This window comes from Melospiza melodia, chromosome 8 (genome assembly GCF_035770615.1).
Source record: "Melospiza melodia melodia isolate bMelMel2 chromosome 8, bMelMel2.pri, whole genome shotgun sequence".
In the NCBI taxonomy this organism is placed as follows: Eukaryota; Metazoa; Chordata; class Aves; order Passeriformes; family Passerellidae; genus Melospiza; species Melospiza melodia.
In genome coordinates, this window is record NC_086201.1 from 6814131 (window position 1) to 6838447 (window position 24317).

A 24317-nucleotide genomic window follows, 5' to 3' on the forward strand; every position below is an offset into this window, starting at 1 on the left:
GTATTTGTACACATACCTCTTTCAACTCCAGTAAAATGACAAACTGTGGGTAACAAAATGCCTTCACCACAATTTTCACATTACCTCAATTGCTCTAACACAATTGAAAAGGGATGTTATTGAAATATTACAGACAAAATCAACATTGGTATTATCACAATGCCCTCACCTAGCTTATTTTCTGAACAATTCCTTCCCAACAGAGAAGATACTTATATTACAATTATGCTGGAATCATATGGCTTCCAGAGCATGCTGTCAGGAAACTGCCATGAAAGAAGAAGTAGAGACAAGTTTTTCATTTCCATTTGGCTGCCTCTGATCTGAGTAATTGCCACTGATTGCTTCAAATGGATGAAGAGCAGGCACTTTAAACAGGGATTAGGTTCAAACTCTAACCCTAGGTAATATCCAGTCCAGAGGTACCTGAGCAGTGACATCATCCAGTCATCAGCACAATACATTAATTGAACCTTAAGGAGCTCCTACCTAAAGGTTTTTCCTGTTGCTGCTGTTTAATGGTTGCTTCAGACATTTTAAACTCAGGGTACCAGGAGTCAAAGGTAAAAACTTGTGGCCCTGATGAGAGGAATTGTGTTCTTTGCCACAGAGCAAGCCTCAGGCAGTACAAAGTAATGTAAACACTGCAAACGGAAAACTCTTACCAGGCTCATTCAATGCTGCTCCTGAATATCAAAACTGTGAATTTAGCCCACTCCAAGAATAATAAACAACATTCAAATCACCCTAAGAACTGATGAAAGATGTTTCCTTCTCAGGTAAGAACAATGAACCTTTGCCTATAAATTTTAAAGCAATAACTTGAGCATACATGTTCCAATTAACTGTAAATCTAAGGAAATAACTCTCTTTTGTCCAGCTACAAAAAGAAAACATACAGGGATGTTTTTTCATTATATATATACATGTCCCAGAAACTCTGACAGTGCTGTACTCGTTCACTTTCCATCTCAGTGGAAGTTTTTCCAAGATCTGGTGCTGGATGCCTTGTGGCAGGAAGGTGGCACAGCCTGTCAGCACCCTGCAGATGCTTCACCTCTTTAGGTACTTGTTCCTCACCTGCCTTCAATTCTGTCAAGGCAAGGCAGATTGGGGAGGGAAAGGTCTGTCTGACCAAGAGATAACATGACTTTAGCCCCCTGGTACAGATAAATGCAGTTAGGACGGAGCAACTCTGCTGCCACACTGTCATCAGGCAGTCATTTGCAAATCTGCTTTCCTAGACTTGTTCCAGTGGCATTTCCCTACCAAAGGCAGCATTTGCTTCTCTGTTTTGAGAATTTCACCAAGTAACACCTTCTCAACAGAAATATTTATTTTTGCAGGAAACCCAAGGACAGACAAGACATAGGAGCACAGTTATCAACTTATTTACCAAGTTGCCTTAACTCATCTGCTCTATTCTCTTTTGGGACTGCAAAGATCATTGGACTTACACTCAGACTTTCCTATGAGTCAGGACTGCCAGTATCTCTTTCAACTTGGTGGCAGAACAAAACAGTCCATTCATTGCAAATAAAATGAATGACTTCAAATGTAATCTCAAAACATGTTTTTATTTTAACTGAATGTACCAGGTAGGTGATCTCCCTGTGTCAAATCCTAAGAGCCATAAAACACTGTAGGGAAAGACATTTTTAAACAATGACCAACAAATATAAAAAATGTTTTCTTTCAGTTAATAACCAATAAAGTGCATATGGTGGAATGGCAAAGCAGATTGATACCAACCTAAATAGTTAGGCTTTGAGAGAAAAGATTTCCCCAGTTTCATCATTCTAAAATGCAACCACTTAAAGCATGAAACATCTACTATAAATGGGTGAACTATTCCCTTGAGAAGAGATTTTGATTTTCTAATGTGTTCAAGTTACCACAGAAAAAAATCTTCCACTAAGCTTGGACTTCAATTTGTCATTGATAAAGGCTAGACTTGGAATTTTGTTTTCGAAGACATTCCAAATATCTAACACTGAAAAATCATGTCATGCTCAAGAGAGAAAAGGATAAAGAGAATTATTTATTATCATAAATAATTTTAGTAATTGCCTTACACACCTGCTACATTAAGCTTTTCAGCTGCTCCCAAGCTGGGAGCAGAAGTGGTGGTGTTGTTGGTCGAGTTTGCTCCTGTTCCATTAAGTACAAGATTCTCCACCTTGGACTCCAACTTCCCAATGCGCTGCAAGATATTATCCAACAGGACAGCAAGGGTCTTTTTCAAATCTGCAAGTGAAAATGAAAAGTTAAACTGCTTAATAATGCAGTGCACACTTGTCAGACAGAATCAAACAATAGATACAAGAATGAGACTGGAGATATATAGATAGACACACACACACACACACACATATATATATATACACATATATATATATATACACACACACACACACACTTTCTCAGTGCAAATCTTTGCCATTAGCAGCTCCATGCACTCACATTCCCCACTTTGTTCAGCCTCAGATACAAGTTTCCTTGGCCATGGAACTTGTCAGCCTGTATATTTTATGAAGCACGGCGCTACTCGTAGATATCCACATTCAAGGTGAAATGTGAGCCTTTACAGGAACAGAAAAATGCTTGCTTTGCAATGGCTCAAGTAATAAGAAGCTGCTTAAATAATAATGAGGCTAAACCTAAATCCATATTCAAACACTATCAGAGGAACTGTCTGTTGATACTTAGTCACCTGGGAACAAAAATCCCCTTCCCAAAAAGGAGAGCTTTAAGCCAGTACAAAAACCTTTTCCTGCATCTCCTCCACATAACCAGCTTCTGCACTGGCAAATTAAAAATAGATAATAATTTCTAAAAAAAAAATTAAGTTCAACCTTTCTGCTGTATTCACATAACCCCAAATATCACATTTCCTTTCTTCAGTCTGGTGATTGGCTCTGTTTGGTCAGACACAGGGCTTCCTTGGCATGGAGGGCAATGAACAATGACAGGAATTTGCATATCAAATGACAACAGAGAAAGAGTTTTCTTTTTTCCCTCATTTTTTTACTTTTCCTTAATTTTTCATTTCCTTATTTTTTCCTCATTTTGAATTTTTTTCTTATTTTCTTATTTTTTTCCTTGGCTTTCTTTTTGTTCAGATTCCTTGAAGGAACACAAGACACTTTGGCAAGAACTAAGGGCAAGAGGAGAAAACTATCAGACAAAACCGTATAATTATAATGGCAACAAGCCAAAGAAGATGAAACTATTGTCCTTTGTTCATTTACCCTTGTAATGATTAAATAATTTGGTACAAGGAATTTACATTATTTTTCCATTTAATTACATAAAATAATTGCATGTGTTTTGGTATAATGTATTTTCTGTTTTACACAACTTTCAAATCAAATAGTATCCTGAACTATATTAGAAAACTTTTCCATACATCTGAAGACATTCTACTGCCTCTACAGCAGTTCTATTTTTGCCACATTCATTCTGTGCTTTTTTTTTTATTTTTCCCATGACTATCTCAATTCTTGTGCAAATGAGATAATAAATAAGAAAAGACTATTACTTTAGAAAGTTTTTTATAATTGTTTTCTCCAAACAAAAGGAGAATCATATTTATTTCATGGTGCCATAAAGAAAGCCTTTCTCATCATAGCTGTGTTTTCCTTTGTCCTGTAAAGATCAGAAGGTGGAATGTGAAGCACTAGTCCACATATCTGGGTCCTTTAAAGTGGTCCAAAAGTTATTTAATGGCATAGTGTGCAGAAGAAAAGGAAACTCTGGACTCAACAGGAACAAAACCATGGTACAGAAGGAAGAAAAAAAATCAAGGAAAAAAGTAGTAAAAATAACTCAGGAAACAGTGAGGAAGAAACATAGCCTACATAAAACTACACACTTTTATCAAAAAGACAAAAGAGGTTCAAAATAATTACTTTTTAATTCTTATACCAACACACTGATATGAGAAACATCTTGTCAGATAAAAAAGAGAAGTGGAGGCTACTTTGAGAAGGGGAGGGAAGAAGCACTGATTCACAAAATTTTTGTAAAAGAGCCATTCACTGCTATAAATCTAATATTCACTGTGTATATCTGAACTATAACTTTAAAAAGGAAAATATTTGAGCCACCTAGCTAACAGGTGAATACAGGGCAGAAAGAAAAAGTGGGAAAGTAAACAAGCTGTGCAACCACAATTAAGGAATGACTGAAAACCTTTCAGGTGGGTAAAAGCAGCCAAAACCAGCAAACATTTAATTTATACTTGAACATGGAAATCATGACTGTGCTCATTTAAAGCAATCAGAGGATAATATTAAGAAATATAAAAAGGCTAAATAAGCAAGAGCATTAATTTTCACAGAATATTGAAGAAGCCTCTACCAATTATTACTAACATCAGTTATTAATGTGTTTATTTGTGAAGAGCTAACCTGATTATTTGCTAGCAGCAAGTCATTTGGTATGCCAAACAGGACAAATTAACTTATTAAGTAATTACCTTACCCAATTTCATAAACTATTATTTAATATGGTGTTATTCCCTCACCCTAGTTCTTTTCCCTGAAATATTTTAAATAACTGCATTATCATTATTTTCCATCTTTCCAAACTACTTTGTTGAAAACATCGAGACAAACTTTAAATTTAAGTCTTTAATCTTAAAAATCTTGTCAGCTATGGACTTAAAATTGCTACACAAACCTTGGCTTTCCCTTCACAGAAGTGTCACAAAGTTATTTCACCTGCTTCCAAATGCAGTTTAACTTCTCCTTGGGAGCTTGACCAGTGTTTGGAGGCAAGTCAATTTATTCCCCAGCAGGATTTGGAGCAGGAAATTAATGCCACAGGCAACAAGCTGCAGGGGGAACTTTGCCTATGGATATCCTGTACCCACATTAACCCAGTTACCTTCAATATCTGGCGCCAGATTGTTTGGGGTTTGTTGTCTATTTTCTTTCTCAATTCATCCACCATCAGGCACCCCTGCACAGTAACAGGACACTGGCAATGGCTATACAGCAGATAAAGTTTTGTTTTGAGCCTAATCACACAATCCTCTAAGGATGTCTACTGGCTCAGAGATCCTCAACCCAAATATTGATCTACGCCACTCTGTTTTGCTTGTGTTGCTTTGTAAGGCTACAGTTCCACTATAGCTCAACATGCAGCCACAAATCTGGAGTTACAGAATAAGGGCAGGTTGTTATTTAACCAATGAAGCAATTTAATTGTTAGCTATGTTGGGGATAATAATCTCATGCTTACAGGCAAACAAATGCACACAAACGCAAATATTTGCTTTTTAGAAGAAAAAGGACTGACAGAAACAAGACACAGAGAGAACCTTCCAGCAGGATATTTTCACTGCATGCACCAAAAAGTATAGAGTATTAAGAGAAAACTAGAGAAAGAAGGGCAGCTATTCCATCTGTTGCATCCTAGTCTATATTCTTTGTCTAAACATAAAAAAAACTATCTACTCAGTTTCTTCAGAGCTGAATAACAAGACAACTATAAAAAAAACCAAATGTAAATTACTAATTTTACAGACATTCTGAAAGTGCATAGGTAAGTCGGAAAGAAAGTGAGTCTAAAAATTGCTAAAGAAGTAAGGTGCATTATGTGATCTTAGACTGAAAAGGAACCATGCCTAACCTGAAATTTGATTATATTTTATTTTTAGTAATATTTTCAGGTAATATGCGTCATTCTTTTCTGCTTGCTTTGTCTGACACATGCACAAAAAATGAACTCTCATGTACAAACTGGAAGAGAGTAAGCATTAGAAACAACTGCCAAACAAAGCACTAAAACTCACAGTTTTCTGCCCTGAGGCAAATAGGATATACTTAAGCTTAATTTAGGATTATATCAGATAAATAAACTTAAACATTAAGTAAATTGACTGAACAAAGAAGTGAAATGGGAAAGAAGAAATAAGTAGCAGGTCTCCATTTTAAACTAAGGCAAGTTTTTTCACAGGTAATTTCTTACATCACTGAAACGAAAACTGAAAAGCCTCCCAACTTTCTCAAAAACACCAAAAAAGTTTTTTTAAAACTGAGTTCTAACAAATAACCTAAAGTATACTAGACAGAGGTACTAGACAGACATAATAAAAATCAGCAGACACTGGAAATGTTTGTTTGTCCCACTTAAAAGGAAAGGCCACTCACTTTCTCCATTTGTACAGAAAATGCACAGAGTAAAGTACTGCTAATTGAGTGGCATTATGAAGCAAAATGTTTGGGCAATTGAGGAACAAACCTTAATCAGATTATCAAATAATCCAGAGAACACACTTACCATATGCTGTCACTGTCCCAACATAAGGCCCATCAACTACATTTTTATTTTCTTCAGCTAATGCTTTGATGTATCTTTTGCTGAGATCCAAAATTTGCTCACGCAGGACTGAACTGCTTTCGTGTTGTGTTTGCTGCTGAATAGTAAAATGCAGAAGCATCATTCCCCAAATAAAACCAAAAGTCACCAGAAAAAAGCCTAGTTTCTGAGAGGACAGCTTCCATGGAGAGAATGCCATGATTCCCAACAGCTTCACACAGTTACTACAAAGGTTCCTAAAGCATGAAGCCAAACAGCAAGTTCATGGTCCAGGTGTATAAATATCACAGAGCAGGACTCAGTCTTATTCCAACTCCTTTGTCAACACATATCCGTGTTTCAGTTCCATCCTGCTGCAAGAGAAGAGAAAAAAAAAGCACAGTTAGCACACTGAAGTTTTTACTATCCATTCTAGTTCTTCCCTCTAACCTGTACAAATCAGGAGCAGACAATGTGCTTGCTTTGTAAATGGTTAATTTGCATGTCTCATCAGTGCACTGTAGCAGCCAGAGCAAAAAGGGGCTGAGAAAAGGGCTGGAAAGACAACAAAGCAGGAGTGATGTGCCCGAGCAGGTGGAGAACACCTCACAGGATCTGGATCAAATTCCCTGCCTGAAGTGGTTTCTAAGCTGTATTTCAAAGTAAGGCTGCTGTAACATATTTATTTGTGTGTGTGTATGCAAAACTCTGCGATGTTGCCAGTGCAGCAATTTAAGACAATTCTCAATGTAATTCAGTTCTCAGAAAACAAGTAATTTTAGCTGGCAGTGACACTGCTCGGAGTTCCTGGCAGGAGCTACAGCATATGGCTAGATAGGTGATCAGGAAATCAGACTCCCTCAGGGGGAAAGAGGAAAGAAGAAATCTACATTATTTAAGCCAATACACTCTCCTGGCTTCCACTGCAAGCAGTTGGGAGGCTGGAATAATGTCCTGCTCCTGTGTGGCCTCTGCTGTGCCGTTACTCCTCAGCCATAAAACATACTCCAAATGAGGGGGCTCTTTGCAACTGAATTGAAAACACAAACTTCTGAATGCAGCAACATGTCTTTTATATAGAAACTAATATTCTCAGAGCTTTTCATACACAAGGGAAAAGGAATTGTAATAAAGGCCTTCAAGACACAGTAGGACCAACTTTTGAAAGTAAAATCAGTTACAAAACATGGCATGAAGAATCCAAAGGCAAGAAATGGTCTGTGATGAGAGTTAGAGGCAGGGTCCTTAGCCTAAAGGCCAACTAGAAGAGGGGTAATTAAAGGTAATTAAGTGTAACCTATCATGTTAGAACACAGATTTGGTAAAATGTTATCCTTTTAACTTCATAATGCTCCCAGACAGGATTAGAGAACATAATGTTCCCTTCCATTCTGTGCTTGCACAGATAATGCAGATGTTGCTCTGTTTTAATAGGATAATTACTCGGATCCCTGCTAGTAGTGCTCCCTGCTTGTTAAAATTCCCTGTAGATCTTCTGCTTCCAGTTAACCAGGAGTTGTGCAGCTGGACAGAAATACCTTTGGGGCACTTATCCCCAGTGTGACTTGGGAGTGCACATTGCACATCACTGATTAAACTGATTGTAGAAGTGAAGGCACATTACTTAAACTAAAAGCAGGCAAGGCAGACACTGTCCTGTGCACTCACACTGCTAATGAACAATCTGCAGCCACCTTTTGCTTAAGGAGGAATGGGGCAGAGAAATTAATTGCAAGTACAGTGAAAAACATCATAAAGCCCTCAAGTTGGCTTTTTTCACACTGAAAATATCTCAGGAAAGAGAATGAACAGTTTCAACAGAGAAAATTAAGGACTCTGTTTAATGATGATCGACATAAATTTCAGTTAATTTTCCAAGAAATGGCAGGGAGAAACTTTACTTCTTTCTGTTTGTTTAACTATAGTCTTGAGATATTTTGGGTCTGGCTGGATAGCAGAATATTGTTAGTTCATTAAAAGCTGAAAGTTTTACTATTCTTTTGCATTATTGGGTGTGATAAAATATAGAAAAATCCATAGTCTAAAAAAATATAATAACTTTTAAAAAAATCTAAAATATTCCAGATAAACTCCCTCAGTGACTTAATTTCAAGTAAGCACTGACAACATCCTCTAAAGCAATAAGATCTGTGGTTAAACAGTCAATATTTCTTCCTCAATTATCACTTGTTTGTGAAGCAGAAAACACTGAATAAGAAAGCAAACCTATCACCACCATGTTTTAACAGACAAGTGCTAATGATTGTTTATGACTAGTTGATAATGGAAAAAAACACCTCTGAACATAATTAACATTAAAAACAGCAATTAAAAATGCAAGTATTTCACAGTCTTCTTTTTAAAGTTCTAGAACAGAAAGACAGATGGTATAAGAAACAGTGTAATGACACTGAACTATGAGAATGACCTCCTTAAAGAGGTGTTGACTTTTCTGTTCTATTTATCAGCAGAAAAATAAATCCACTTAAAACTGTAAGAAGGTAGACAGCAAATATTAAACCTTTGCCATAACAAAGGACTAAAATTCAATAACAGATGGAACAATGGCCCCCACGCTTTCAACAAACAAACAGAAAACCCCAAACCCAAATATCACCAACAAGCCTTATTTTTCCTGAAGCAATTTCAGTGGCCAGCAACCTGATGAGCTCCCAACGACATGCACTCAACTAATTAACTTTACAGCCCTGCTGGTGTCCATGGAGGTTTATAAAGTGCATAGCAGAATCCTGGTGCTCCCATGGGCAGCTGCACTAACTTTGGTACATATTTAATAAATATTTATATGACTTTGGTATATATTAATCCCAGACCTGACAGCTGTCAAGGACTGCAACACAACTATTCCCCAGTTAATGATTACCACACCTATAATGAGTCATTATTTGGTACCTATGTGGACAGTGGACAGGAGATATCAAGGGGTGATGTGGAATGCATGAAGACAGCAGCACAGAAATGTCTCCATGTATTTCTGTTTTGACAGGAAATTAATAGCTGAACTGAGCAAGAGCTGAAGCAATAAACACACATTTGTCTACCATAATCACTGATGGAATTTGACTGACAAGTTATCTCTCTGCCCATACCAAGTAGGACATCCCAAAACTCCAGGTGGTAGTGTATTTCCCTTATTCTCCTGCACATCTTATAAATGTTCCAAAGGAGGCAATCCTGTTAATTACTAAGGCTTTTTCCTAGTCTAGTCTCCAAATGCACACACCTAACAAGGATATGACACCCATATTTATTTGTGCTTCTAAAGAATGACAGGTGGTTTTTTTTTCCCACTTCCCACCCCTTTTTTTTAAGCTTTGGAAAGATGTGGTCCCACTCTAAGACGTCTCTTGAAATAATTCCAGCACCCTCTGGAAACTGGATGCTTTAGTTGCGAGTTTGTTTGTGAAACTGTTAGGAAGAGAATTCCTCCTGACTTAGTCAAAGCAGTTAATGTACAAAAATTAAACACTAAGTGTGAAAAACAGGATGAAAGTGAAAGGATACATGGGGCAAGAACACCTCTAATAAATAATATTTGTCTTGTTCTTTCTCAAATTCAAGTCTAACCAGCCAAAATCCCACCACAACTGAAACAACATTCTGTGGGAGGCCAGGCAGGTGTTTGGGGCTGTTTTTAAACAAACTCATTACAGCTTCTGTGAAAAACATACCACAATTTACAACTCAGTTGCCCCTACCCTGAACAAAAATTATTCACATATATTTAGTTGAAAAAGGGCTAACCTTACACCCATTTAACCAGGCACAAGAATTTCAAAGTACCTAAAGTACTATTATATAACTTCATCAGAAAGACATTTTTTCTGTTCTGTATTTAATAAATCCTGTCCAACAGCTGGTCAATTCACGAGTTAAAGAGGATAACATTACCATGCTGATGTCATTGCTACAAAAGAAGCCTCACACTATCAAGAAACATCTCAGATAAGTACCCTAAATAAAGTGATCTGTATGTCAGGGGTGCAAACCACACATTTCTCAGCATTTTAAGATATTACCTTTCTCTCTCTCTTTTTCCCTGCTTAAAATAGAGTACAAATAGTTCATCTTCATGTAAAAAAATTTTGGTGACACATCTCCACGTATTCCTCTTCATTTTTTAAGGAGGAGAATTAATCATCTACAAGAGATTAAGCTAAGACTCTTTATAAGTACGTAAATATACACAGCTTGATATTCTCTGTCCAATCTGTACCTATATTAGAAATGGTACTTAGGGTAAGCTTGGAACACCGCTATCCTCAGGATACTCAGAATTAAATCAGGATACTCAGGATTAAACTCTTCATCAGCTGAATGCACCATTCATCAGTAGCTACACAGTTCTAAAACCTTAATTGTCTGTAACCAAAACAGAAGCTCTTGCACCCATAAAACCAGCAGCTTGAGTGGTATTTAATTATTAGTTTGTTATAAACTCAAACCTAAGCAACCTTAAACATCATGACTAGTAAACAGAGTATATGTATTTTTTTACCATGTGGCTCAGTAAAAATAGTATTGCCACTGCTAGGAAAAGACCAGTATTCCAATGCCAAACATGCAAGTCCCAAATTCTGGCCTCTTATGGTTCAGAAATTATCCTAGGAATAACTGTATGAGCTAGAACTGGGTACCAGGTGCCTCATGTTACAGCAAACAGCTTAGATATGTGATAAGAACCATGGGCTGGGAAATACAGGCACGGGTTGAAAGGAGAGGCCCCAAAATTGTGAATTACTCAGTAATGGTCAAATACTAATCAATGATAAGGCACAACCTTGAATTTTGGAAAAAAACCCCTGCTTTTCTTTTGACAGCAGCAAAAGCTGGAAAGGAGGCATAGTACTGCTTAGTATAAGAAATGGCACCTGTGCCAGGCCCATCAGTGCTAAATCCATGGCACCAGCTCTGTGGTACCCTCTGCTCACAATTTATAATGAAACTTTTACACACTAATTGCTTTGACTATGCAGTAGCAATGACCAGGGATGAGTAAAACCCAGCCTTTAGTAACAGGTATTGTCAGTGAATGTCAATCTACTCAAGTTTTGTTATAAAGTTTAAAGCTGGTTTTAATCTGCTTTGTTCCATCAGCCTCCTAAACCTTCAGTCACAGCAAACTCATTCTCCTCTTACATATATATATCCATGCAGACACTCACAATGTGTATTCAGGTGCACTCAGGCCACCCTGCCTGACCTATTTTCCAGATTGTTTCCTGAAGAGGGCAAGCTGCCCTTCTGTTTGCAACTGTTTGATTCTGCAGAACAAGCTGTTGCAGAGCAGCCAAGGACAAACACCAAGACACGAACCGCCTCTGTTCTCACCAAGGGCGTGCTAACCTAAAAGCTGATGATAATTCAAGTGTGAAGCCTGTGGGCTGCCAGCACACCACAGCTACAGCCAGCAAACACAGGGTGAGTGAGAACACCTGCCTATCCCAGACCTCCTCTGCTAAGGGGTGCCAGGAGTCAGGCTTCATGCAGAAACTGATGCAATACGCCCTAAAATCCTCTAAAACTTCTTTTCTAGGAGTAATGAGTCCAAACTGGGAGTGCTACGTTTTAAGAATTTAAGCCAGACACACTTTCAGTATACATAAACTGGAATTCCAGGCTGATGTTAACCACAGTTCTCCTACTACAGCTGTATTGCCTAAACAGATGTGTACTATACCCCAACCAAATGCAAATTACTGATTTCCTGGTATTGCAGTAGTTTATTCCTGGGGGAACATCCCAGCAGCTGTCCCACCCCAGTTGGCCAGTCTGTGCTCTGAAACAGTGCAAGCTTTGCTGTGACTGTGAGATGTTGGCTCCCTCAGTCCTTTTCTACCTTTCCTTCTTTCAAAGCACAGCACTAACAACGATAACTTACAGCCTCCCACTTAATGCAGGCAAGTGAAATCAAAGAACAGTCACATGCTCTGTTGGTAGAAGATAAGAAAGGATCAGAGAAGAGAAAAAGAAGCCTGATTCCTGATAAGATTACTTGCATTTAGACACAGTGTCTGCTCATACCATTGTCAAGTGTCTTTGTACCACACACATCTTGACTCCAGTACTGACACTGCAATTAATTAACTGACACACTTAGGAAATATTCTCCATTAACATGAAACCATCCACACATCTAAACAAAACTTAAGGGCCTCAGTTACACTGAGTGCTCAGAAGCAGTTTAGCTGCTGTTCTGCCACTGCCCATGTCAAGTGCATAAAGCAGAGGTCAGACAGCAGGACAAGCAAAGGCTGAATCCACACCTGCTTAGGGTGCCAAGGGCTGTATCCTGCCTGAGTAGGTCACAGAAACAAAAGAACATTCATTTCAATAGGTCAAGTCATAAATTTGAAGCCACTTCACTTTTGTTAATATTAAAGCAAACTTTCATTCAGTTGTGATCAGTCCAATAAAAGCAGATGTCTGATAAAAAAAGCTGATAGAATATCCTGGAAGGAGCAGAAGCATGTGAGCAAAGCTGATAATACTAACTCAGATCTGCAAGTCCTAGGTCTAGGTGAGGGCTTCCAACTGGTAGAAGCTGTAAATATTCCCTACACACCTCACAGGCTCCTCAGGAAAAATAGGCAGCGGAAAAAAAAAATCATGCAACTATCCCAGATTTATGCCTACTTTTGCTAACTGCACATTTTATAATTTACATTCCTTAATATAGAAAATAAATGCCTGAAACAATTTCCCTTAACTGCGTGATGGAGTCTTAGTTTTGCTGTTCCTACTGCTGCTCAATTTTATTTTCAGCAATGTTTCTGCCAACCTATTCTCTTCTTCTAGCTGACAGATGTCACTGTGTCTTCTCGCTCACCACCCCTCTACAGCTGATGTGGCACCATGTACTGAGCCTGAAGTGGCAATTTGGGATGTAATCCCATGGAGTGAGAAAAGCAAAACAACACTGGGTCACAACAGAAGCAGCAGGACAGATGGACTGAGGGAGACTAAGAGTATAAATACTCCAGGTTTGGGGTTTTTTTAGGTTGGAGAGGCATGTTTGCTTTTGTGCATGTGCATGTAGTACAAATTGGCAGGAGGTGGTGGGATGAAAATTGAAGGAAGGGAAAACAGTCTCTGATAAGGTGCCATAAAAACAAGTAAATTTTCATCTTGAGCAAGCAGCTTGCCTTCACGTTCAAAAATAAATTCCCCCACTTAGGAACAATTTGGGTGGCATCCCACCTTAATTCCCCCATGTGGGTCTGTGCTTTCACAGAGCACTCTGAAGCGTTTCAAATTTTCTACCTGGCACATCACTTGCTGCAGTTCAGTCCTACAAAAATTAAACCATCTGATGTTCTTCCTTTCATGCTGTTTGCTTACTGTGATATTTCAGGGAGGAAAGAGTAGAAAAGGAAAGAACACAACAGATAAGGGGAAAAAGGATCAGAAGAAAATCCATAAGGAAAAATCCGTATGTGTTGAAATCCTCATGGTACACACACTGTTTACTGATTAGAAACACACCCGGCAATGCATTTAAGAACATAATCACAAACTAACCTGATCTTCTTTCAATAAACTGAATGAATGTTAGGACTAGGAACAGGACTTCAATGAACTTCAGAAAATCAGAAATGTTCCTGACCTTGAACATTTTACAGCCATTTACAGTCAAAGGACAGGGAATATTAATAACCTTCTTCTTGCTGCTGCATTAAAACCATATGCCCAAAATAGCATTTTCTCAGTGAAAAGAACATTTTGGAATGTCAGCATGCTGACCAAGAGATTAAGAAGATTAAGAAACAGTTTTTGTTTTTTTCTGGGCTTTGGTTGGCTTTTCTTTTTTGCAAGAAAGTAACTTACAGAGCCTGAGAGTCCCAGTCACCATCTACAAAATCCCTTAAAACCAGTGAAAAAATTACCCATGAGCATGCTTTCATGGCTTCAAGAGTCCCTGAAGCCCACTGCACAAACAAACCTTTAAGTTACTTCATTAATTTTAATGAATTTTAAAAATAGGACTTGTGGCCAATAAGTTTTATCCTATTTCTAGTGTGGATAAAGTACAGATATTTTTCTCTTTCCCTCTTTGCAACTCTCCCCACTGAAAGGCTAATATATGATATCCTCTTGTGTCACTCTCAATTTTACATTTGACACTTGTTCTCTGAAGGGTGAAACCATGGCACCTGCAGAGAAGCAGGGCCTTGCCCTTTTCAGATCACCTGGGTGATCTCCACAGTCATGAGCAAAACCTCCTTGGTTCCTACACAACAACCCCATGTTCTGCTAATGCTCTCCCATTTCTTTAGTGCACAGAGTATCTGTGGCAGCAAGAGCTGCAAGCATTGCTATGAGCTTATGCAGAAAGCTTTATTTATTTTTAATGAATAATAAAATTAACCTCAGCCTATAATCAAAGCAACCAAATTATGAGGCACTCCAAGAATGACTAAGTTTATTACATAGAAATTGGATCCATTAGCTCATTTCTTGCATCAAGCTGATACTCCAGGCTGCAATCTCACCCACTGCTATTAACCACAAATCAGCCTGTTACATCACATCTTGTGGTCTCTCCAAGAGGAAAAACAAGCGACTCTCAACAGGAGCTCTGTCCAACTCTCAGAGGAAAGTCAAAACCTTCTTTGTAGTCAGCAAGAAAGCTCTCATCAATGTGGATGCCCAGATACCATCCCCTCTCAAATCCATGGTCAACACACTGAATGTGGTCTCCAGCAATTGTGCTGGACCCCAGACAGACAGCCAAAAAAACCCCCCACAAGTTCTAAGGAAAGATCCAAACATGTTCATGCTCAAAATACTCACTACATCTTATTGAAAAAAATTTTCAAAAATATAAAGCAAAGAATATAAGTATGTCTGTGTAAATGAGTTAATTTTATTGAATTCTCTACCATTTGTGGGGAATTGTAGATATCAAAACAAATATAAATTCTCATTTAATTTGATTTAAATTAATTGTGGCTAGAGCATTCTACACACAAACCTTTTGCAAAGGACAAACACCGAGGGAAAAGACAGCAGAGTAATATTAAAAGAGAGGAAAGCAGAAATAAATATATAGAAAATGTTTATGTGCATGCTATTAAGCAAGTGCGTATCAGATCACAGGGAGGACAAAAAAAGTAAACAGCAAAGCTGAACATTAAATGAGTCTTCAGAAATATTTATCTTTTGTTGCTTTAGAATTTCTTGAACTTGGGTCAAAGTATAACATTTCTTCCAATGGATTTGTTCTTGGCAAGCATGTTGAACACATTCCAGCTTATGTGGCTAGACAAATGGCTGAAAGCACAAGCTGCATCTCCAGAGAACAAAATTTAATGGAATTAAAATTTCAGTACTGTCACCTGTTTGGAAGCAACAGTGCTGCTGATTATTCAATTACTCTGCATTTAAGACCTATATTATTGAAAGGATGAAATTTTAATTTGTAATCAAATTCAAAAGTTAGTAGGGCAGCAAAATATTTTAACTTCTTTCCTGCATATATCCTGTTGCTTAACACTGGTATTTTTCAAGAGCTGATAGCACCAAAGATTAGAAAAGCACTTTGAAATCAAAGAATGAAAACTGCCAATGTTTCTTATTTCTCTTTGTAAGGAGCAACAATTTGTCACACAGAGGTGTCAAAATGTTTAAAGGGACATACACGAAATTCTGTACCTGTGCAATGAAGCCCCGTTAGAAACCTACAGTTACAGAAGACAGAACCTCATACCAAAGGGCTTGAAAGTAATGTTAGAGGAAACACTAGACAAAAGTTTCACTGTCTACACAGTTCTGACCCATTCAGCCATAAAGCAGCAATAACATGAGCCTTCACACAAAACCTCTGCACATGATTCTCACAACGCTGTTAAGAATTTTAAAGCTTTGTGAGAAAATATGACAAACACTGAACTACGTGGCCATGACCCCAACAGTATTTTCAAAGGAGAGCCAGGTGAGGGCAAGCATAACCTGTCACTGACTGTAATCACTGCTGTGCTGGGAGAGCATCAGCTTTCCAATAACCTGCAGGATCAATAAACCACACAAGTTTCCTCTGCAAACGAATAAGCTGTACTTAGTTTATCACAGGGCACAACTTCTGAACTATTTTGAGTAGGTGGAAAACAGCCGCCCCTCTTTCAGCATCCCCAGACAGCTGTAGAACAACTTGTACTGGCAAACTCTGAGGAATAGCTCTGTTTCAGCTGTAGCCCTTACAAAGCTAAATGGGGAAAAAAAAGAAAGAAGTGACGTGCCGAAAACAGCCGGCACAGGCAGCATAAGGAAAATGAATTAGTAATAGGATTTTGTGGCTTCTCCCCAGACTACTGCTAGGCAGGGAGAGGCAGGACAACATATAACCCCACCACCACGATAAAAAATAATGTGAAAATGTCCTAGCAAGCAGCACAGGTTTCTGAGCTGATGTTTCGCACAACACAGTACTAAAGGAACAACACAGAACTCCCTAAGCTCTCCTCATTGCTTACACACCGTCATTAACAACAACATTCCTCTTTTTAGCCTCTCTCACTCCCAGGTTTTCAGGTTCTCTAGATAGTGATAAGCTACTACTCAAAAAAGCTATTTTATCTGCTGGTTCTGGTCCACACTGCAGTAATGGTCTGGGTAATGAACTTTCTTTAATGCCTCAGTGCTTTTAATAAATAATCCTAATTACTAGAAAGGCCTCCTTTCCAAAGCATGCTTTGTTGAAGCTATTATCAATACTCCCATTCCAGGTTTGGTAGCAAAAGTAGCTTCATTTTCAGTGCTGAAAGCAAACCTTTATTCCCCCTGCAATGCAGTTTCAAAGTCAATGTACGTTCACATCTTGGAAAATTTAATTATTTACAATATTGAATGCTTGAGTAGTCATGAGCTTCCCCTTCCTTCTCCAAGGTTCTAGATAAACTCAAATAAGTAAGTTGTCCTTAAGTAAATCAGAAAATAAAGCCTGAGGTCTGTCTTTAATAGACATAGAATCACAACTTAAGTCTTGAAATCTCTCTTATGTGAGCAAACACCACAGCAGAACAGGAGCACATCTGCAAAACAACCCAACAGATTTTGAGGACGTGACATTCACACCAAAAGCAGTTCAGCTCAGAGGTGTGGGTGTCTGTCAGCACTGGTGCTGTGGATTCTATCTAATCTGGCTTTGGAGAATAAACACCAACAGTTTGAGGACATCGCTTGCATTCCTGGAATATTTTCATTACAGAGCAGCTCAGTTTGTGGCCTCCTAGAGTAGTCCATTATGTGCGTGTACATATATATATATATATATATATATATATATATAAATGAAAGTGTTATTAGTGGGTTATCAATTCACTTCCAAGGCATGTCTCATGCAAACCCATGTTTGAGCACATTAAACTTCTCTGAGCTACCAAAGTCATTCATGTCATAGATCCCATCAAGAAAACTGCCAAGTAAGTAAACTCATAAATCAGTTGCCTGTAGTTATTCTCTCAAGGAACACAATGCAATTTGTAATGTTAATGGCCAAAAAGATATTCAAAACCCCTATCGCTTCCTTCACATGCATTTTGGTTATGGATCAGCACACAATTGCAGATTTACTAAGAGTGCACTTGAAAACAGTTAAGCTCAGGCATGAATGAGCTTTAACTTTATCCAAAAGGGTTTCTTGAGCTCCTGCAGCTCTGTAACATCCTATGGCTGCCCCAACAGGTATTCCCCCTTTTACAGCCCCTAACCATGGCAACAAAATGCAAATACTGCAAAGATGAATACCAACTCAGTTTTCTGCAATTTTCTTTTTTCCACCTCTTCTACTTTTTTCTTGCTCCCTATTTTCCCTTACTGCAGAAGCAGAAGCTTTCTCAGCCAGCTACTGATTCACAGAAAGCTTGTAGAAATTTCATCAGCAGTTTGACTGAAATTCCAACAGGAATTGGAAGTATGAAGGAAAAAACTGTTTGACTAAAAGAGTCTTGTTTCATTGGGAAGTCACAATAGAATAAAATTAGAGGCAGAAATTTTGTGTTCCACAATCTAGGTACAACGGATTACAGATAAATAATATTATCAATAGGAAGGCAGAGCTAAACTCTTCCTCCTCTTAATTATGAGCAAGAACTTGCAAATGTCATCAGCATTTCATGGATGCAGTAACAGATAAAATTTCAGAATAGCAGATAGGAGAAGAAATTTCTATAGAAAACAGTAGGTAAGCTTGAAAATCTGATGAGTGGGGAAGTTATTGTAAGAAACACAAAGTATTAAGTTGGTACAGAAATTGAAATATGAGGAAAGAGGAAGAAAAAAAAAAAAGCCCAGAGTGAGATGAGGTAAGCAAATATCTAAATTCAAGTCTAAGAGAGTCAAGGAAATGAATGTTAAGGAGATGTAAAGGTACTAAAGAGAGCAGCCTGACAGACAAGGGCTACACAAACTGAATGGATGAATACACCAGGTCAGGCAAGACCAAGAAAACACAGAACATGAAATAATGCTAAATCAACACTGTGAGTGATTTGCCAACAAACACAAAGACTGCAAGTGCAAGTGGCAAGGCAGAACTAATGCATTCCCATAAACAAATAGGACTTTAACCACTGATAGAGGAAATAGTTTGCTTGTCAGAAGTTATTGCTGTTTCCTGATACACTTCAGCTGCTACACCTTTCATCTTGAGTGGGAAACAGGTCGAGCTTTTTGTTTATGAGAAAGTCACAAACAGTGAATAGAACTTCCTATATCAACACCTCCCTTAAATATAAAATATTTAAGATAATGGGGAAGGTTATCAGAATGACTATTCCTCAATATTACCATTAGTCTTACCAATACATCAACTTCACAAAAAAACCCCCAAAAACTTCTCATAGGGTCAGCTCTCTATGCAATTTATCTTCCAAACACTTGCATTGATTCAAACCATAAGGATCCAGTCCTTAGTAAATAGGATTTGTTCTACTACATATATATACATTCACCAGAATAACAATTTCTACTAGTATAATAATTTCTACTAGTATAATAAATTCCAATAATTTCTAGCTTTCAGCAGTCCTCAGGGACAAAATGCAGCATTATCTTTGCATAAGACATCATGGGTCCATCTAGATGTTCCTTCATGGGCAGTTAAGAGGATTCTGGAGGCAGATGGTAAAAGGAAACAAAACCACAGACATTGCAAGAACATATTCAAGATCTACATGGACTATGATGAAAGTATTTGGTCTAAATTACATATTAAGCATTTATGGCTCAAGAAGTCCAAGGTCTAGGGTCCCATTTCACTGAAATTGGTGAAAATCATCTCATGTGATCAATGACAATTCGCAGTAATACTTTGAAATGTTCCAAAAGCATCCACCCTCTTTCACACATTTCACACACAGTGTCACATAGGAGAGATACTCAGAAACCCCACACACCCACACAGCTAACCACAGGTGACAGAAGAGAGACAACCAAACATCCTTTATAGACTTTGCTGGTTTCCATTAGTTCCTCCACTCCTATTTTGAGAATAAATTCCTCTCAATGCTCTGACAATGCATAATTAATTATATTTATTGACACTGAGGTTAGAATGAGTCAAGTGTTGTAACATTAAATATTGCACAAGAGTGCCATGAGGCTTTTTTTGATACTATGAAATCTGAAGATGTCCAAAGAGATGTTTGTAAACCCACCCTTGTGCAGAGTCACGTTTAAGCAGTTTTTCACAGGAATCAGCTGGCAGCTCAGTGCCTGTTACTAGCACAACACCACCTCCCAGCCCATGCACTCCCCCCAAAATTTGGATGCATTCACTTGATCAGGCTTTCAAATTGCACTTTTCTAACAACAGAATATGCTTCCTGAAGGTTGGTAAACATGCTTGATCACCAGCAGCCACGCTTTAGAGCTTGCACTGGAATCTTTCATGTTTCAACAGTGGCTGTGTAGTGAGTGTCAGGCAAGGAAACACTCCCTTGCATAACACCCTTTTTGCATTTTTATATAAGCACTAACCAAGAAGCACATACTGCTAGAGAAAAAAATTATTTTGCTGCATATCAGATTTTTCAAATCTGATAAAATTTACTTAAGTATAATTTAAATATCTCATCTTGCTCTTCTCCCCCTTTGCTTATATGCCATCTAAACATCAAATCCAACAAAAGAATAAACCACCAAATACTTGGTACTTGGCAGACCTTTGTAGAAGCAGCAGCTCTCATTATTTAGTTTTTAAGTATTATAATGCATGAAACTTCATTAGATAAAATATCTCATTATTCCCTGAAGGTCAGCCATTTCTGAGGCAATTCTCAACAGTCAAATAACACTTTCATCACTTTAAAATAATAAATTTCGTGGGGCAAAAAAAAAAAAAAAAATCAATACACAACATATTGGGCATGTGCATATAATGATTAAAGAAAAAACACCATACAGGACTTGTTGCAAAATCTGCTTTACAAAAATACAGAAGGAAACTATCTTTCAGACTGCATGATAATGAAAAATAAAATATGGTGCATTGGCATTTTTCCCCACTTAAGTCAACACTTTTATTTTTCTGGACAATAGGGAGAAGGAAGGAGTTTGAAGGACAAAGCAGGAACCACAAATAACCCAGATCTAACATTAGCAGTGGGTGAAAGATAAATGCTTAGGAAGTTTTATGTGCAAAACTGAAGTGACATTGCGAACACTGCAAGCAAATAAACATCAGGAAGATTAAAAATGCAAGCAAGCAAGACTTAGAGAAATGTCAGCAAAAGCACTTGCAAAAAAACCTCCCCACACTTCAGCCAATTCCAAGAAAGTAGTTTTTAAATACAAGAGCAGAGAGTTTTTCCTTTCAAAAAGAGAAAGGCGCCAAGACATCCCACAATTTTTATTCAAGAACCTTGACAAGAATTCATTTTTAAATTTAGTGTTGCATAACTCAAAAAAAAATAGTCATCCACTGAATTAAATTTGCTTTAAATATATTCACTAACATTTTCCATTCTCCATCCTTTGCTGAAGTTGTTTTTTTATTGCAACATGGCAAGAAAGTTTTGGAAGCTCAGGTTTGGAAAGAATATTAAATTAAATACCCGTTGTGCAATTTTTCAAGAAAGGCAAACAAATGGGACCAGCTAAAACAGAGTAAAACAAAACCCAAACAAAAAAGGATGAATTGAGGTGAAGAACAAAAGTAATAACCCCTAGTTTTCAACAAAACACATTGCCTCATGTACCATTTACAACATAATCAGAATTCAAAGGAAATAAAATGTATAAAATTTGTAAGAAGGTAAGGCTGGTAACAAATTCCAGTGACACAGACAATCCATTCATCTCCATTTGACCTAAGCTTTCAATTAAAGCAGGAGGGGAAACTAGCAGTATTGTTAAGGGCTAAATTGTCAAGAGGTTTTAAGTGAATAAATAAAATGATATTACAAGGACGCGTCACAGCTCAACTAACATATATGTATGAAATAATATAAACGTATAAACGCAATTCCAATTCACAAAAGCCCCACAATCCTGACCATATTTTTTCACAAGTCAAATTGCAACCCTCATGTGTATTTTTCTGCTTGGAAAGTCAGATTCTAGGTAGCGAAATGCATCAAACTGGAAAATACAGTATAGGCCACAGAACAACAAAAGAAATTTTAAAAAAAAGAGGAAAATTACCACAGCTCTCTCCTTGCCAAGCCTGGATTTCACTGAGGTACACAGTGAACACCTCCTATCATACAGAAAGGTTTTTAAAGCCACACCTACCTCTCCAGAGTGGCATTTGCACCACAGTAAATCCTGCTCGAGGATTAGGAGACTTTGCTCTCTCTGATACCAAGGACAAAGTTCTGTCTTGTGCCCAGCAACCAAGCCATGCAACCAGAGATAAGAACGTGGGGACGGACTGGACCACAAAGAAACAAACCTCAGGAAGCACTGCTGACAAGAGCGAGAGTCTCAGTTCCTTCTGGTCCTGCAGGTATCACAGCAGAGCAGAGTTCTCAGAAGAGATCTGAGAATGGGCAGGCTCTGCAGAGATTAAAGGGAGATTTCTCATCTGTGGCTGGGAGGAGGAAGGCAGAAAGCAAAAAGATGCTTTTCACAGAGTGGATCTCCAGGCAAAGCCACTGTGGGCAGCACGAGGCTGGGGGAGGTAGGAAACCTCCCAAACCCTGCTGGGGAGGAGGATGGGGACAGGCAAGTGAAGACAAAATGATGATGTGTCAGTGGGGGAACAGGAGGGGAGCAAAGGATGGGAAAGGGAACGTGGTCAGACCAGTGTGTACAGGGAAATACAGGGAGCTGTCAGCACAGCAAAGCCAGAGAAAAATGCTTTTGCACTAAATTGAGACTAGGAAGGGGGAGGTGTGTTTGCCTGTTAAAACATGTATGCTGCATGACAGGCTATACCTCACAGAATGTGTGTCAAAACTCTGCAAGACTCACGCTTGGGGGTTTTCTGCCTTTTTATTCTTATTTTTAATATTCTCACATTCAGAATTTGGAAAGAGAGGCTGCTGCTGTGGCTGGGAAAGAGTGGGAATGGAGATGAAAACAACTTCAAGAAAAATGAAATTTGATTTATTAGCCTAATGGAGGCTTACTGTGCAATATAGGACTTACATGCAAGAGTATGTCACTGCAAAATTAATACTAATTTACAGGGTTTTTTTCTTCAATCAAAAGCTCTGTTACTATCTACATTTAATCACTATAACTATCAAGGAGTGAGAAAAAAATCTGAATCTTTGCCAATACCAACATCTTCCTTTACTACAGAAGTGTGCCTTAAATGGAAGTAGCACAAAGAAAAATAAAGGGGTTTTTGTCAGTCATGCCAGATGACTGTCAATAAAAAAATGCCTAGAATTTGTTAACAGTTTCTAAAATATTTTTCCTCCTAAATTTCAAAGAATTGATGTCTCAGAGGTGCATCTACAGAAGTGCTGTTTTTATTTTAAAAAGGCTGCTTTTTGCCTTTATCATTAGGACTTCTAAAGCACAAAAGGTCCTTTTCCTGAATTTTAATGTATCCAACAGGTTAAAGAATCCTAGAGAGATCCTTCATGTTATGCCAAGTACTGTCCTTGAAAGTTTTTGTTGTTTCTACCTTTGAGCCTACTACAACATTAGGATTTCTTTTAATTAACTGAGAACTATAAGACAAGCGAGGGGGGGGGAACAAAAAAAAAGTCACTTTAATTATGGCAACTGTCAACAGCACAGCAAGAATTTTACAGAAATCTCAATAAATATGCAAAGAGGTGTCTAAGAGATTTATGAACACGCCCAAATACCCAACTAACTCCCACAGCATTTAATGAGACACTCCTGGGTAGTCCTGTGGGTGTCAGCTCACCTTCTACAAAGCAGACTCGGGGAATGGCTGAGCATAATTCACACCTGTAGTCCCCATCGACGTCAGTGTGGTGTGGTGGGCTTTTGGCACCTCCAGAAAAGCCCACACATTTAAGTCACTTCTTGATTATCTCCATCTGTGCACATTTATTCCTGTACAAAATTATCTCATCTCTGTTTATAGCTTAAACTTCAAGCTTAGACCTCGGGCTCACACATGGAGCCAGGAATACTAACAGCAATTTATAAAAGAGTAGGAGTGAGGTTGGAATTTTTCAGCACCAGCTAATTTCTTCTTTCTCCCTCCCCACATCCTTCTTAACATGTTAAAGAAGGAGCGAAATAGAAAAAATTTCTTCAGGATTTGGAATATTTTACTTGCTACATTTGGAAATATAAATCATAGCTGTAACAAGAATTCATGAGAATAAAAAAAGTTTGAGATTTGAATACGGGTACTGAAAGTTATCTTTTCAGCTGCTCTTTGTGGTTTGCTTGAATATAGAAAAAAATTAAGAGCCTGCATTTTAAGTTTTAGGTATTCCCAACTTTCCTCATAAGAAGAAATTGAAGTTTACAGCTCTGCCTTTTTACATTGTGTCAGTTAAACACCTGAATTTAAGATATTTTTATAGTGGTGCATTTTATATGTTATGAATATAAAT

General features: G+C 38.0%; 1 protein-coding gene across 6 annotated transcripts in view; it reads right to left on the reverse strand.

Moving 5' to 3' along the window:
• Positions 1–24317, reverse strand: part of MGAT5 (alpha-1,6-mannosylglycoprotein 6-beta-N-acetylglucosaminyltransferase) — a 112024-nt gene that overhangs the window by 63179 nt on the left and 24528 nt on the right. For 3 of the 6 annotated variants that reach the window (XM_063161621.1, XM_063161619.1, XM_063161620.1), the window contains 2 exons: positions 6289–6680; positions 2080–2247 (listed from right to left, as the gene is read on the reverse strand). In XM_063161621.1, coding sequence (XP_063017691.1) covers positions 2080–2247; positions 6289–6526 — 406 coding nt within the window. In that variant the 5' untranslated portion in view covers positions 6527–6680. Of the gene's footprint in view, positions 1–2079; positions 2248–6288; positions 6681–22059; positions 22146–22219; positions 22341–24317 lie in introns of those variants that run through there. The other 3 variants (XM_063161622.1, XM_063161623.1, XM_063161624.1) reach the window with 3 other exon arrangements.